At 37.5% G+C, this 17,975-nt stretch overlaps 1 protein-coding gene across 1 annotated transcript in view; it reads right to left on the bottom strand.

Moving 5' to 3' along the window:
* galnt3 (UDP-N-acetyl-alpha-D-galactosamine:polypeptide N-acetylgalactosaminyltransferase 3 (GalNAc-T3)) overlaps nucleotides 1–17,020 on the bottom strand; it is a 23,816-nt gene extending 6,796 nt beyond the window's left edge. Inside the window, 7 exon segments of the mRNA XM_056236133.1 lie at nucleotides 685–885; nucleotides 3,488–3,605; nucleotides 4,867–5,101; nucleotides 6,066–6,215; nucleotides 10,912–11,084; nucleotides 15,174–15,749; nucleotides 16,767–17,020. Coding sequence (XP_056092108.1) covers nucleotides 685–885; nucleotides 3,488–3,605; nucleotides 4,867–5,101; nucleotides 6,066–6,215; nucleotides 10,912–11,084; nucleotides 15,174–15,670 — 1,374 coding nt within the window. The 5' untranslated portion in view covers nucleotides 15,671–15,749; nucleotides 16,767–17,020.
* Between the last annotated feature and the right edge of the window lie 955 nt (nucleotides 17,021–17,975).

Below are 17,975 nucleotides of genomic sequence, written 5' to 3' on the forward strand. Positions count from 1 at the left end.
TTCAATTTATTAAAAATAAAAACAATGCAAATTATTAAAACATTTTTGCTATCTTAAAAATAATTAATAAAAAGTTGTATGTATTATTTACATTTTTAATTATTTTAATTATTATTTATTTTGATCATTAGCCTTTTTCCTTTATTTGAAAGGATACATAAATTCAATAATTACATGTACATAAATGATTATAATAATACATTTAAATAATTTAAAACATTAAAGAGAAAATGAAATTTCAACTAAAATATTTATATGAATAAAATAATTTATTTTAACAGCTTTTTAAAACGAGACTTAAAAAAACTTTTTCATAAAGACTAATATATATATATAAATATTATAGGATATTGGCTGTTAGTACTTAGTTATGAAGCACATATTCTACATAACCATATTCCACATCCCTTAATCCTACCCAATACCTAAACTTAACAACTAGCTTACTAACTATTAATAAGCAGTGATTATATTTATTAATGTATTATTAATAAACATATATTAGCCTTTATTTTATAGGTCAGTTGGGAAAAACTGAAGAGAGGGCATCGGACTGGGAGAGCTCTTCAAATGTTGGGAGCAACACACTAGCCTTGGTGCCGTTCAGTTGCTCCAACTAAACCTTCACAGTATCTTATTGGAACTGGTACAATAATGAGGGACTGGGAATGTTGGGAGTTGTACCTCTTTGGCGATTTGAGCGGCCTGCTGGTTCCTCCGGTAGAAGATCTCTTTAAAGTCATCCATCCAGACCTCAGCCAGACGCACCTGGTTGCGAGCGATCACCTGCGTGCCTTTGGGGAAGGTGTGCGGACTCTTAGTGCGAAACACGTGCCCAACGACTGAACAGGGGATGATCTCTAGCTGCCCGCCGCACTGCCACACCTGAAGGACGAGAGCAGGGGGTCAAGACTAGACAGGGTTCCTACAGGTTTCTTCAAGTTAAATTCAAGTCTTTTTAAGACCATTTATAGAAAAAATTAATACCTATTTCACGTCCCTACCAGCAAAGAAAAACAAAATCCTTGAACTTGTGTTCATTTATTTTTCAAATGTGGAATGGGTAAAAGATGATAAGCCAAGCAGGTGTGAAAAAAATAAAAAAAATCAGTAGGCCAGAAGAAAGTTTGCCATTAGCTTTTTAACATTAGCTAGCTACTTATTCCATGCTGGGAATATGGGGAACTGAGAGACCCCTGAACAATAAACATCGAAAATCATAATAATCGTGGTTGACAAATGAAACTTTTGAGGAAAAATACAATACGGAGAAGGTACATGTCATACAGCACAATTTTTAAGACCCAGCCATCAAAATTCAAGACTTTTTAAAGTCTTTTTAAGGTATTATTTCCAAATTAATAAATTCAATGCTTTTAAGGCTTTTTAAGACCCCGCGGGAACCCTGCTAGAGAAAAAGGAAGAGCTTTATTTATCCAATACACATTACACACACATTAGGGAACTTCATGGACAGATTTTTAAATAAAGACAGTGTCGTTTAACTAGTTTTCCAATCCTTGCTTTTCTACAGTCACTGATTTAAACTTTTAAAGCAGAAATGCCATTAGAGTTGGAAATTGATTCATTTCCATGAATTGATTCAAAATTCTGACTCATTGATTCATTTGCATCACTACTTAAATATTCACAAAAGCAAGTTAATGTAAATTTAAGTTACATACACACATCTTTTACTTAATTTAACAGTTAAAGCTGCAGTCCGGCATTTTTCCTCTTTGTCGCCATCTCTGTTTGAAATCTGTAATTGCAGTTATTCGCGGAATTATTAACTTTGCGTGAGTTGCACATCGGCATGAAACAGCGCGGATGAACACAATGTTTTGAGACTGCGAGTCTGTCAGTCACCGCGCCGATGTGGAAACTGGCATTCAGAATCACACATTCTACTTTTGGAAGTAGGCCTACAATATGACCATGACAACATACGAATTTTCATCGGAAAATGTCATCTGAACAAGTAAGTAACATCCACATCAACTAAGGGGGGAAAGCCTTGCAGTAAATCGTGCTGATTAAATATAACGATCGCGTCAAACCTTTCAAATTATACTTTGTTCTCAAATTATCAACATCAGCATTGTGACTACATTTAATGTGTATTATGATTACCCTGTAGTTCAGTTTCTATTTCTGTGCAGTCTAATTTCTAATTGTCATACCAATAAATTAATGTTTCTTTACTGGTTTTCTTTGAGAAAAAAGAAAAGAAAAAAAAACACTTATCTGTAATCCGATGCATATTTAAAACTATATATAATTTAGGAGGAGGCCGGTTTGGTTTGCTTGGAGTAGAGGTGAATTGCTCCCTCTCATAGCTAGCACAAAATATTTACCATAATAGCTAAACGAATAAAGACAGGAAACTCCGTAACTGTGTGAATTAAGCGAACAAGTGTGCTACTGTTACATGATTGAACTATTGAAATGTCTTACCTGTCCTAAAAGAAAAAAAGCCGTCTCTGCGTCCGTTTTGAACCGATGTTTATCCTTGTTTTCGCGTGGGCCAGTTGCAGTCTCTTTTTTCTCTACCCACTCCGAAGTCCGAATTATTTGGGGTTTTACAAGTGGTGAATGTCCAGTTGTCACTGGTGATTGTCGTTTGAACCTTTCTGGATCCGCCATAAGTTTAATTATTTAATGCTGTGAGAAAAGGCTAAAAATGTCCACCTCCAACATCCTCACGCAATATAGCCGACTAGCCGGGACGCCTTCTTTATGTGTACAGATGTGACGTAATGACGCAAAGACATGCTCGTATTTCCCGCGGAAATCCACCAGTACCACTGGAATTAAAATCATTATTACAAGCTAACCGTTTTGAATCGGGCAAAAGCAAGCAGATATTTTTGAACACTGGCTGGTTATGTTTTTTTTAATTATTATTATTTTGGATAATTTTTAACCCAAAAAAGTTACGGACAGCAGCTTTAATGTGGTAATTTCTCAAATAACTAAAGAACATTTAGATACCAAGCAATTACAGTAACAGACAAAACTTAATATCATTTTCTTGCCGTGAATCTCTAAAAGTGTTTGATCCATTACATTGCAAATGCAGAAATCATTGCTTCATTCAAGGTTGACAATTACTATACACTACCATTCAAAAGTTTGGGGTATTTAGCTCTTCAAGGCTGCATTTATTTGATAAAAAAAAAAACAGTAAAAACTGTAATATTATGAAAATGTCTTATTATTATTGATGTTGAAAACAGTTGTGCTGCTTGATCCCATGATACATTTTTTCAGAATTCTTTGATGAATAGAAAGTTCAAAAGAGCAGAGTTTATTTGAATCTTTTGTAACATTGTAAATGTCTTTACGGTCGCATTTTAACAATTAAATGTAATCTTTCTGAATAAAAACTATTAATTTCTGAACGGTTGTGTGTATATGCAAAGAACGACCTAAAGATGTTCATAAACAAGGACTGTGTAACATGAATTTTGAGTTTTTGACTCACCCTGAAGGACATTTCAATATTTTCTCCACCCCAAATCTCCATCTCCTCATCATAGCTTCCTACATGGTAGAAGTAATCTCTGGAAATGGAGAACAATCCCCCTGCGAACGTTGGCGTCCTGCGAGGACAGATGCGATTACAGTGTAAATGTTTCTCTGCTTTTGAATGATTTTCATTAGATAGAAAATGACTGAAATGTGTGTGTGTGTGTGTGTGTGTGTGTGTGTGTGTGTGTGTGTGTGTGTGTGTGTGTGTGTGTGTGTGTGTGTGTGTGTGTGTGTGTGTGTGTGTGTGTGTGTGTGTGTGTGTGTGTGTGTGTGTGTGTGTGTGTGTGTGTGTGTGTGTGTGTGTGTAATAAAAGCATTTAATGGAAAACAAACAATTTTCTTCTGAGTATTGTCAAATCTATTTACTCTCTCAGTAAAAGCATTTAAGGAATAGTTAACTTTTTATTTTCCACTGAACATAAAAGAAAAAATGTATTGTAATACTTCCCAATATTATTGTTTTACAGTATTTTTGATCAAATAATGATCTCATACTTTGGAAAGTCAAAGTAATTTTCATTTTTGGGTGAACAATTCCTTTACTGTAGGGGGGTAATGGTTCAAATTACTCACGGTTTGGTTTGTATCACGGTTTTAGGGTCACGGTTTCGGTACGGTTCAGTATGTGCTATGTTCAGGGAAAAAAGGACTACTGTCAAATAAAAATAAATAAAATAAGTACAAATATTCAAACTATAAGCAACAGCACAAATAAATACAATAGAGCAAATGATACAAATAAAATAAACAGTGCTTTTCAGGTTTCCAACAGTAGTTTTCAGGTAAACTGAATAAAGTAATCAAATGTAAACCAACTGCATAAAATCTCCACTGTACAAATTAAATTAAGATTCATCATTATTAAGGTTACAAAAGCAATTCAGTCAAGAGCAGTGTCTTTTGTTGTTTGATTAACATTAAAATCACAAACAGCAGGAATATTAGGCTGCTGTCACTTTAAGAAAATGCATGGAATAATGCAAGACACATGCGTTCTTTCTCTACTGTACGTTCACTTAAGACATAACCTACTATGTTTGCTAGGATACTCGCCAAGATGGGCATGTTGACATAAGAGAACTTAATATTTGCGAACTTTCCATGTGCGCGCATGCGTTTCCATCGACAGAAACATACATTAGCCTAACTCTGTCTGTCTGTTTTACGTGTTATTTTCAACAAACCATTTTATAGATGCGTATGCGACGTCAGATTTGAGATGAACCGCGGTGCAAGTGCGTGTCGAACCGCGGGTGGAGAGCGGTACGGTTCGATTTTTTTATTGAGAACCGTTACACCCCTACTTTATTGTAAAGCTGAGCGTTTCCTTACTTAATTGGGAATGTCTCATCTTTGCGCCTCTGTTTCTCATGATCTGGAAGGGTTTCCCAGCCAAAGGACAGGCCCCAGTCGAAATTCCCCCGGTTGTGGTGCTGTCCGTACGGTGAGGGTTTCATGAACTCAAATGTGTTCAGGTCAATGGTGGTGATGTCAGGACTCACTACGGCAGTGGAGTTCTCCGCTATCCTGGCCAGCAGCGGCTCAAGCCATCCGTGGAAACATTCACCTAAACAAATGAAGCATGATAAAGCTGAAGCATCTTGAGAAGTCTGAGAAATCAAAGAGGACCTAGTATGCTTTTTAAAATGTTGCTGTTTGAGCTTGAAAAAGGTCTACGAAGTTACAAAGTCCATATTATATCAGTGTCACTGTTTCTGAACTCCCTGAAACGACTCCATTGTAGTCTTGAGTTTTTATTCCGGGAATATTCCTCATTTAAATAATTCCCGGCAAAGGCATGCACAGAATAAAGGGGCGGAGCCTGGTTGAGTTAGTTAGGGCAGGACATTTCAGAAACACGCTGAAGCGATGGACCAATCACAACATACTGGTCCAGCCAACCAATCAGAGCACATTGTGCTTTTGAGAAGGAGGGGCTTTATGGAGACAGGAACTAAACAGAGCGTTACTGACAGACCGGGAAGAGAGGTGCTGCAACAACTTCAAATGTGGGGAAAATAATGTGTTTTTTTGAACATATTCTAGTAGAGCCCAAAAATAAAGATCAAGACTTTGGGCAAAATATGGCCTTTTTAAGTTTGCAAACTTGCATACAGTACTTTCCAATCCTTAGGCTAAACCATCCCCTCTTACTCTCATTTACATGGACGTATTTGCTTACAACACTCAGATGAATAAACACAGCCGATATGAATAAATAAGACTGTGTTCGAAATCAATTTGAGCAAATTGTTGCATTCTGCCAGACTGTTTCCCAGCGTAAACACGGTCTTAATAACATCATGAATGTTTAACAAGCCTAAACTCAAACGGAATTAAAAAGCGTCAGATTCTTTCCAGCGTAGAGCAGCTCTAACTGACCACAGGCCTGTTATAAAGAGTATGTTTTTATTAGGAGACGAACCCTATTAATGTGAATCCAGCAACTTGAGTGGGAGTGATTTGCTCTTTAAAATGGCAAGTCGCTCATATAACTCAGTGATTTCACATACCAGAGTTTGGCTACTCACAGTGGGCATCCAGGAAGGTGAGAGTGTCCCCTGTGGACACGGAGGCCCCGAGGAGCCGGGCAGTGATCAGGCCTTTTCGCTCACGCTGGCGGACCACGCGAACGATGTGCAGCTGTTTCAGATACTCGTCCAGTTCGTCCTTTAGTCGCTCTGTGAGAAACAGAAAAGTCAAAACAATGTGTTTTTGTGCGTTTTACAATCAATAATTGTTAAAACTTCTTTACGCAAAATTCAAGGCATGCATCCTTTCAGAGAAGGGAATCCCAGAATGCATTGCAACAAGCTCAGTACAAAATGCATCCAGATGGAAGATGAATTTAATATTCTGTGGCCGCTAAGATTTTCTTTTAAAGAAAAGAATACTGTTATTCAGCCAGGATGTATTAAATTGATCAAAATTGACAGTAAAGACATTTATGTTACAAAATATTTTTATTTCAAATAAATGCTGTTCTTTTAAACGTCCTATTCATCAAAGAATCCTGAAAAAAGTGTCAGTTTCCACAAAAATATAAAGCAGCTGTTTTCAACAGTGATAATAAGAGCTTTGTCTTGAGCAGCTGCGTAATGATGATGGAAATTCAGCTTTGCATCACAGGAATAAATTACATTTTAAAATAAATTCATATTAAAAACAGTTATTTTGAATTGCAATAATATTACTGCTTTTTTATGTATTTTTGATTAAATAAAATGAAGCCTTGGTGAGCATAAAAGACTTCCGTCAAAATCTTACCAAATCCAAACTTCTAAAAACTAGTGTATATTTAATATGTGTTTGTGAGCACTATAATGCTTGTTCAAGTATTTCTATGCTTATTAAAATATCAAGCATATGTAGAGCATAAAAGCATATGTCTTTAGTTTGGATGCTCCCTTAAAAGGCAGCTGCCTATGTAGTCAGTGTGAGGTAAAGTCAGTAGAGCAAAACTGTTCACTAGTTTTTGAAACAGATTTGAGAGTCGTTTTATTTATATCATGTCAGTCTGTGCACTTTCAACTTCTAAATGTTACTGTATATGGTTAAATGTCTAACATTTTGCCTTCAAACTGATTCAGTATTCTGTCAAGATATGTCTTAGATTCAGTATACTGGGATAACAGATATAATAATACCTTTTTACCAAAAGAGCAGGACAAAGCACAAGCAGTACCTTTAATCTAGTAGATATGGGTGTGTACATATTCATTAAGCATAAATATCTCCTTTCATGAGTCTGCAGTTCCCAGCAGCCCTCAGGGTTACGCCACTGACCAGCACTTTGGCATAATATTATATATTAAACAGAACTGAGGAGTAACTAGCTAAAAATAGTGATACATACAGTAACGTCAAACTAGCAGAAATCAGACCAAACGGCATGCCACGTTTTTCCGTTTCTTTTTGGTGACACTAATGGCACAGAAAACCCCCCATAAACCATTGCACCAGACCAGCCTTAGTCTTTTTCAACACGTTAGTCTTTTTTATTCTCAGCAGGGAGGGTTGCTTGACCATTTAACTACTTTAAATTATGAGTTGCTTGGGAAGCTGCAGTTTAAGAGTAGCTTTCCCAACACAGACATTATGATTTATGATATCACATAATGTGTATTATCCTCTTCAGAATCATTTAAGAGTAAAGGTGTAAAACACAAGCCTGCTGAAAGCAGCTAAAATGATTCACAGCAGCGCTGCGGGACGTCCTATAGGTTTTGGCTGCCTCTGAGGGCGGGGGTCAACACACAGAAGACTGGTCTTTCTCAGCGGAAGCTGGAACTGCTTGAGAAGGAGAGACGGAGGGTGTAATTAAAAGAAGAGGGAGCGTAAAAGAATAGCTGAAAGCCAATTCCCTGGCTTTGATTCCTCACATTGGCGGGCTGCCAAGAGAGAAAGTTCAGTCCCTGCGTGACTCAACCGGGGCAACGGAAAGGTGCTTATACTAGTGCAGTGCTTCTCAACCAAAAAATGCATAGCAGGTTTGTTTTGGTCTGTTCAGCAGGGTAAAAACCAATGCTAAATTCAAATAACCAAACGCAACTAACTACATAGACTACCATTCAATAGTCTGGGGTCAGTACGATTTTTTTTTTAAGAAACCAATACTTTTATTTGGCAAGGATGCAATACATTTATCAAAAAAGTATCAATGAAGACATTATAATGTTACAAAATAATTCTATTTTGGGAAAATGCTGTTCTTTCTAACTTTGTTCATGAAAGAATCCTGAAAAAAGTATCATGGTTTCCATCATTTTTTTTATATTTTCAACATATAATAATAAACCTGATAATAATCAGAAATGTTTCTTGAGCAGCAAATCAGCATATTAGAATGATTTCTGAAGGATCATGTGACACTGAAGACTAATGACTGTATTTTACAAGAGACCTCTTTTGAAATTGTTTTAAAAAATCTTACCGACCCCAAACTTTTGAAAGCAATTGGTTTATTTGTCTTTTGTTGTTGCCCAATCAAAAACACTACGGTATTTTGGTGCAAATTCATCTGCAAGTCAGTCGAAATTAGTCAAATGTCATTAACAGGTTGTGCGTCACGCCATCATCCTCAAAAGCCATGATCAAAACTGCACAATGTGAAAGAAACCAGACTACATTAAAGGGTTACTTCACCCAAAAAGGAAAATTCTGTCAGTAATTAATCACCCTCATATGGTTCCAAACTCGTAAGACTTTCGTTCATCTTTGGAACAAAAATTAAGATCTTTTTAATGAAATCTGAGAGATTCTGTCCCTCCATTGACAGCTACGCAACTACCACTTTGACGCTTCAAAAAGTTCATAAAGAGATCGTAAAGCTAATCCATATGAGTTTAGCCACAGTTTTTGAGGAGACTCGATTGTTTTATATGATGAACAGATTTAATTCAGTCTTTTATTCACATTTAACATTGATCAGCGAACATAAACAAGCTCTACCAAATCTGCTTGACGCGCAAGAACAAACCCCATTGGTTCTTACAGAAGCTCAAACGTGCTGCGTAACACGAGAATGAACCTCATTGGTTCTTACAGAAGCTCAAACGTGACGCGTAACATGAGAATGAACCTCATTGGTTCTTACAGAAGCTCAAACGTGCTGCGTAACACGAGAATGAACCTCATTGGTTCTTACAGAAGCTCAAACGTGACGCGTAACATGAGAATGAACCTCATTGGTTCTTACAGAAGCTCAAACGTGCTGCGTAACACGAGAATGAACCTCATTGGTTCTTACAGAAGCTCAAACGTGACGCGTAACATGAGAATGAACCTCATTGGTTCTTACAGAAGCTCAAACGTGCTGCGTAACACGAGAATGAACCTCATTGGTTCTTACAGAAGCTCAAACGTGACGCGTAACATGAGAATGAAACTCATTGGTTCTTACAGAAGCTAAAACGTGCTGCGTAACACGAGAATGAACCTCATTGGTTCTTACAGAAGCTCAAACGTGACGCGTAACATGAGAATGAACCTCATTGGTTCTTGCAGAAGCTCAAACGTGATGCGTAACACGAGAATGAATCTCATTGGTTCTACATGCTTGAACATGCTTGAGCTTACGTTTACCACAACTGATGTGTGAGTTGATAAATGTTGTGAATAAAAGCCTAAATTCAATCTGTTCATCATATAAAGCAATCGAGTCACTTCAGAACATTTGGACTAAACCGCTCAATTCATATCAATTAGTTTTATGATCTCTTTACGAACTTTTTGAAGCATCAAAGTATTAGTTGCGTAGCTGTCAATGGAGGGACATATCTCTCAGATTTCATTAAAAATATCTTAATTTCTGTTCCGAAGATGAACGAAAGTCTTACGACCTTGGAACGACATCAGGGTGAGTAACTAATTAATGACAGAATTATCATTTTTGAATGAACTATAATGCCTTTAAACACGAGTCACAGCGAGGATAAACATTGTGTGTTTGTTTTAGTTGCTGAGAACATGAATCCATTGAAACTCAAGAAACTTAATTCAGATTAGAACAATTATTTAGCATATTGCCAAAATGAATGCTGCAAAAAAATTGCAAGGTTTGATTTTAAAGACTTCTTTTTTTACCATGCGATTTTGTTGCTGTGTTGTTTTGAGCCACTTGAGGTCTAATGTCAAATACAGCTCCTGAAGTTAAAGCAACACCAAGTAACTTTTCCTCTGCGGTCGCCCTACAGGTTGGAAGCGGAATTGTCCATTAGCGCTGTCGTAAATAATTTACCCTACCGCCTCCTACTGTCGCACACACACTCGTTGTTTATCAGACAAGGTAGAGTATGTTGCATGATTTCATGAAAGTATGATGAATTGCGACATCAGAAACGAAGAAAAACAAAATAATGACTATTGTAGCGCTTGACGTAAAGCAAGTCAAATTTGTAGTTTTCTTATGTCTCATTAGAGAAACGCGACCCGATCTCGCAATCTTACATAGCGTGGTTATAGCAGATATAGGACGGCAAAGCGAATCCAGAAGTGCCTTTCACCCTGTTACGACTTAATGAACCACTGAAACCATTTTGGAAACATTATTTTAAGGTAAAAAATCTTACTTAGTGTTGCTTTAAACCAGTTCGGAAAACCAGTCGCTCTAATGCTCATTTTCCTCTTTGCATTTCTTCCTTCTGGTCCGCCTGTCACAGATCTGGTTTTTAAGAGTCCACTGATACCCCCCTATTCCTCACTGACGGAGCAAAACTCCTCCGAGGACATTCCCAAACAGCTCTGCTTCCCGCAGTAACAAGCGGCCAGGTGTCAGCAGGCCTACAAGGATTCTGTCAAACGGGTTGCTTGAGTGAAACCGGACGCCCATTAAAGCACATGATGGTCTCGAGGGACTACAGGCTTGAGGTGAGTTACCGTCAACGCTGGCGTCATCCACGAGGATGATCTCTTTGAGGAGAAGAGCAGGAGAGGTGTGCAGGACGCTGTAGACGGTCCGCAGTAACGTACTCCACGCTTCATTGTGGAACACGATGATCACACTTGTGGTCGGCAGGGGTGGACAGCGCCTGAACGTCTGCTCGATGCATCTGAGAGAGAAAAGGGGAGAAGGAGAAATATGGCATATTAATTATATAAGGCATTTTACTCAATAGGAGTCAAGACTGATTGGCCATTCATTTTCCTAAAGACTAAAACCTTTTCTAGAACACTTTCATTACTTGAAATAAAATAAAATATTTAAAAACAAGGCTTTCTAAAATAACTAAACCTGAAATAGAAATTAATAAACACTATATACTGTCTATATATATTTTTTTTTTTAAACTAATAAAAATGGCAAAAACACAAATTTACAAATGACAAAACAAAATTACTAGAACTAACTTAAAAAAAAAAACACCTCAATATTTTAACTAAACTAAGATAGTATCTCAATTATAGTACTAAAATAACATCTAAGATTGTAGCAAAACCAGCATTAGAAAAGAAAAGGAAAGTTTGATTCATTTCTGTGAGTCGGATTAAACAGCCAAGTCTATTAATCAGTTCAACACTGATTCAACATTTCATTTCCATTATCTCTCAGGATTTGTTTTGGCATATAATTATTGTACATGTGTTAAAACAGTTTAAGATATTTGTGTAGCACTTTATTTTATACTCCTGTTCCCCATGTACGTGCTATGTACTTATTTTAGTACTTACAATAACTGGGTAATAACTAACCATGAACCTAACCTTAACCCATGTAGTTACCTTATATTAACCAGTACTTTCTTAGGTAAGTACACTGTAAGTACACGTACTGTAAAATAAAGTGCAACTGATATTTCACCATGTAGTTTTATATTGGTGCATATTTTAATTATTTTAACTAGATTTCTATTTTAGCCCTAGTCTGGATGTTATTTTTCAGTTGACTAATTGTGTGTTGTGTGACACTTTGTAAAACAATGAGCACCAATAGGAACTCCAGGCTTGGTTGTATGTATATCAGGGCAAGAACAAACGTGTTTAATTAGAGAAAAGCTCTTCTTTGTCTCAGTCTGTAATTAGACGCAATATCTGCATAGACATGTTTAAATAACGTGTCTGAGGAGAAAAGCTAGTCTGTAGTTTCACAGGGCCACTGATTATCCAGACAGATTCTATACAAACAAACACTCTTGTATAAAGTATTTTGAAAAATGTCAAGCAAAGAAACACTAGGACATGAAAAATAAGAAATATTTTAGATTCTGAACTATTTGTAGGTGACTAATCAAGTAAATGATTGACACTGATCATGTGACTCGTACAAATATAAAGCAAATGTCTAAAAAAACAAAACTGCCACATAAATAGGACTAGATATTGAAAAATATTTTAAATTAGTATAATGCTAAATAAACGTCTCAGACTTATGCACTGTACAGTATATGCAATTGAATTATACCATATCGAATTTACAAGGTGGTCTTCTCATGTTATTTTTTGTTGGTTTTTGGGTTCAGCACTCCATAACCCACATCAGAAGGTGATTCAGCAAAAAAAAAAAAAAAAAACTATCACACTTTTGTGTTTCAGTTTTGCACAAGGACCCTCTAAAATGTTTACTACACTAGAGTTTCAACATGACTATTTTCTAAAATATTATTCCTTTCAGCTGAACATTTACAATAGTATGGATTCCCACACTTTTTGACTCATGAATCTCCACTTCTACATGACTTTTCCAGTAGGTCATGACTACTGGGTGATTATTAATTTTTTTATAATTTCTCTAGAGACTGCATTCACAGGACTGCGTGAAACATGAAAAAGGTTCTGTGTAAATCAAAATCCCATTCTTACATAAATACTTTAATTGAGCTGAATGTGAGAATTTATGCAAAAAAGGTTCAATCACATCTGCTTTTCTCATGTTTCATGAATGAGTGTAATATCCAGCAGATTAAATCCATGGGCGTCAGTTTGGTTTGAAATGTGGTGGGGACAGAGACGCATTCGGAAGGGCATTTTCAAAAGTGCTGGGTACAATGACGCATTCATTCTTTTTTCTCTTTCGCGCAGGTCATGGTTTGAAAGACGATGTCCTGTAGCTTACTGATTGAAATAAATAAAAATGTATGATGTCCGACCAAAAATGTGATGGTACTTTGGGTTTAATTGGTCGTAAAATGAGATCTAATATAATGTTGTCAGAATCGAGAATTTTTACGTGAATAAATACATAGATCCGCCTGCGTTGCATATGTATTGTGATAGTCCAGTGGCAGAATTTTTGCCAAGCGTGTCGGGGGTTGAGGGTTCTAGTCCGCACTCGGTATAGTTTTTTCCCCTCATCAAAACCGATAATGTTTATCAGTGGTTGTATATCAAGAATCTTGATATACTTTATCACTGATAAACATTATCGGTTTTGATGAGGGAAAAAAAAACTATACGAGTGCGGATTAGAACCCAGAGAAGCAGGGACACGTTTGTGTGCATTTTGAATTGTGATTTCTCTGGAACGAATAGATCTCTGCAACGGATTGAAGCGCGCGTCCGAGTGAAGACAACACATTTCAGCGCTAGATCGCGTCTTATTTAACAAATGAATGAAACGAATGCTGCTAGTTAACTGGAGATGTTTTATTTGTATTGTTACATCCGTGACGCGAGATGTTTCAAAAGTGGTGGGGACAATATCGACCCTGGCAAAAAGTGGTGGGGACATGTCCCACCCGTCCCCCCCGTAAATGACGCCTATGATTAAATCATTAAACATTAAAGGGGTGGTTGAATATGGTTTCACTTTTCTAACTTTAGTTAGTGTGTAATGTTGCTGTTTGAGCATAAACAACATCTGCAAAGTTACAACGCTCAAAGTTCAAAGCAAAGGAAGATATTTGCTTTTAAAGAATTCATTGTTTAAAGACTACAACAAACTACAGGACATTCCTCCCGGGTTAGTGACATCATGAACCCTAAGATTTACATAAGCCCCGCCCCCGGGAACACGCAGTCCATGTTGAGAAGAGGAAGAGCTGTTGTCATACAGTATACATTTGTGAGTCAGCTCAAGCTTTCGCATCTGTCTTTTCACATGCAATACAGTACATAACACAAATGCAATAGCATCTTACAGTTCCCACACGAGCGATTTTATAGATTATCATGACAGAATATGCTAATTGAAGATAGTTAACTCAACATCAGCAACATAAATTCATCAACTAACCATTCAGAAACGTCCTGTTGCATTCTACATGTTGTCACTTCTTCTTGATTCTCTCCATCATTGTCCGACTCCAGTTTAAAACATAAAAGGCAGTACAGTTTCTGACATTTTAGTGCTTGTCTGCATGAGGTAATCGGAGCTGCTAACACACACACACACACACACACACACAAGCTCTTGAAGCTCCGCCCACTGTGCCGGGAGCAGCAGCTCATTTGCATTTAAAGGGACACACACGAAACAACGAGTTTTTACTGACCCTCAAAAAGGAACAATTTTAACATGCTGTAAAAAATTATCTGTAGGGTATTTTGAGCTAAAACTTCACATACACACTCTGGGGACAGCAGAGACTTATTTTTACATATTGTAAAAAGGGGCATTATACCCCCCCTTTAAAGTCGGTATGAAACGGAAGCTGCGATGGTCTTTTCTTCCCTATTGTGACGAGTGAAACGACTTCTCTAACTAGAAAAAAATATAGGGCGGGACTTGATTTTGTCATCCGGAATTGATTGGATGGTTGTGGTTTGCTATTGGTGGATCTCATGTGATTGACAGGTGGTTGTCCCGCCCTCACCCCAGTAAATACGTCATCAGAGAAGAGAAGAGATGTCGCTGCAAGAGGGAGGGGAAGTTATTTTGATTAAAGATTACAAGGGCACATACATTTAAAAAAATAATAATAATAATTTATAATAAATACTGAAATGTTCTATAAAAAAAATAAGAGTTGTCCATTTTGGTGACTAGAAAAATGTATATTCACTTAATAAATGTCAGTGACCATGGCTTTTTAAAAATTCCTTGATATTTCTGTGGAAACCCGGAATATTTAAATATGAAAGAGACAGATAATACATTAAGACAATACAAATATATGACCTGTCCAGCAGTCTGACTAACCTCTCACACAATCAAATGCTGCTATAACTGAAAGACAAACACAAAGCAAACCGGTGGTACGTACTCTGGAGGTCTGGTATCAGGGCCGAGGTCTCTGCTCAGAGAGATGCGATCACTGGCGTACAAGTTAAAGCAGTGCTTCTCCTCTCCTCTCTCCTTCTCTTTTTGCTCTGACGAGCCCAGCTTGTCCGTGTGGAAAGCCTTCCCAGAAGCCCCTGGGGCGCTGGGGTTTTGCGGTGGCCTTTCCAGGACCGGTCGGAGTTCAGCGGTCGTGTAGTATCCGGATAGACAGGCCGGACTGCCCTCGCGCTCCTGCTGCCTCACGGGAGCTTTGATCTGCATCTTTGGCATAGCGTCCCGGAAGTTATTCACCGCCCCAATCACCATCCCAAGAACGCCATCCCGTTTCTCCACTATCCCTTTGAGCCAGGGTTCGTCCTGGGGGTTCTGACTGACCACCTCTCGCTGCATCAGAAACAGGAAAGTCACGAACACTAAAGCCACGATGGCGAGCTTCCATGGGTGCAGTCGTCTGCGCATGAGCCTGCGGAAGAGTGACATTCTGTGGAGGAGTTCAGAGAGTGGGAAACAAAGCTTCACCTGACACGCTCTCTGTGCCAAACATCACCGCCTGTCCAACCTGCGAACGGGAGAGAAAGGTGAGGACTAAAAGATGGCACTGCCAACAAGTTAAACACTTCTGACAACTAGCTTGAGAACGGAAAAGTTTGGAACTCCAGTTCTGAACATCCAACATAAATGTTGTCTTTGATATTTAAGCCCCTTTTAGGTGGCTGGGAAATCATTCTTCACATGAGAGGTAATTTGGGGGAATTTAATTACTTTAACAACACTGCCTTGGGGTAAAACTTTCCAAATGATAATTGGGACTTTTAACCAATGGAAAAGTATTAATCATATTACAAACATCAGACAGACGAAAAAATTTCATAAAATATTTTTTTTTCTTTCAACCCTAGAATGGATGTTAAGGTTTCCTCCTTATAATGTGTAAGCCAAAGTAATGTGAATCAAAAGTTTGATGCATATTCTTTACTAAAACACTTTTTTTGTCAATGAAAATACATTTTAATGACCACTTACATGTGAGATGGGGGAGTGTTGTCACAGAAATTTGGAGAAAAGCAAATAACTAACATTTTGTTTTAGTGTCATTGTTACATATAACGTTATTACATGGAGTTACTATAGTAATACCTATAAATGATGCATAATTGCATGTAACCCTAACCGAACCAAACCCTTATTCCAACCCTTTAGTAGTTACTTTATTACTCAGTAGCTACTTAAATGTATAATTACAGTGTAACAAAGACACCTTGAAATAAAGTGTAACCACACTTTGCTATTTACTTTCTTTCCAACTAAATATAAACCTGAACATGAATATGAAATTTAATAACCATTTGATGAATATAAGTAAAAACAATGGTGAGGTATTCCTGATGACATATACAAATCCATTTAATGCGACACATGTTGCTTTATGGACGTAATTTTGAGTAATTTTAAGGGTTAATAATTATTATAGCACAATAACACCATCTCCCCAAACTATGTATCAGTGTCCAGTTATGTAAACATCACGTAAACAAACGTTATAAAGCGGAGACAGTAAAGAAACAGAAAGACATACCGACTGCGCTTAAAATTCATGTCAGTTCATTTCCAAAAGAGTTTAGAACTCCAACAACGACTGTCCCAAAGCAGAACTGCTGACCACGGCGATGTCAAAGTGGAGCAATCTCAGCAGGACTTCCGCGTCGTGGATCCAGGTGCGCGTATTTCAGGTAAAAGGGGCGGGGCTTGCGTGACGCGTGCGTAAACGCCACATCATGTACATTCATTCTCTTGTAGGGTGAGTCCAGCAACGTCAACATTAAAAAAAATGTTGCTCTTCCACTGAGAAAGTTGATCATTTTATTAGAGGAACATTAAAAAAACACATTTGAAAGGCACTTGACATAATTTCTTTATTCTGAGCACCCTTTTTTAGCTTTATGAAAATAATAATTTATAAAAAAGAAAATTCTACTTTTTGAACTTTTTTAACTGTATTGTCACGGACATGCCCTCCGCTGGGATGTTGATATGAGACACGGAGCAGGAACGCGTAAAATCAAGAAGAAAGGAACAGCGTGCGGGGCGCTATTCTTTTTAAAATAATTTATTTCAGTAATTTTCTGGGCGCAATCGGTGTTGTCTTTGGGGGTGTTTAAGCATTAATTAGTAAAGTCAGACCATTAATAATAGGCTACACTATTTATGTTACACAAACCTAACTCATCCACAACCGATATTTGTCTCAAAGTAGGTGTGCGGTTCATGCAGAATAACTGAGGCAAAAACGTCGCGCGACATCAGTGATGCTGTCATATTCGACAATGATAAACTCACTTGGACATATTACCACAATAAATTACCCCTATTACTTATGGTAGATGTAGAAAACACTTACCAGACATGCTCAGCCTGAGGATTTTAATCACCGGGTCCCCATGCACATGGCGTTATAAAGAGCTTCTGTGTTTGCAGAGCAAAGAAAAGAAACCGGACACGAACCGGACAAGAGAAGAATACCAGAGAGGCTCAGTGTTCATCTGTAGGATCCTAGAAATTTAACTTCCCACTGTGACTGACTCTTGGAGGTTGACATATGAACATATGTCATCTGATTATATCGCAAAGTTTATTATTTGACATCAGGCTGATGTGGATTTATTGCACAACTGAAATTCTTTACCGTAACACTACCAATCTAAAAGTTTATACTGTAAACCTAGCAAAAATCCACATCTAAGAGACTATATTTGGATAATTAAAAGAAAAAATATCCCTGTCTGTC

The sequence above is a fragment of the Rhinichthys klamathensis genome, unplaced genomic scaffold (assembly GCF_029890125.1).
Source record: "Rhinichthys klamathensis goyatoka isolate OS25496 unplaced genomic scaffold, OSU_Roscu_1.1 h1tg000439l_1, whole genome shotgun sequence".
NCBI classification, from domain to species: Eukaryota; Metazoa; Chordata; class Actinopteri; order Cypriniformes; family Leuciscidae; genus Rhinichthys; species Rhinichthys klamathensis.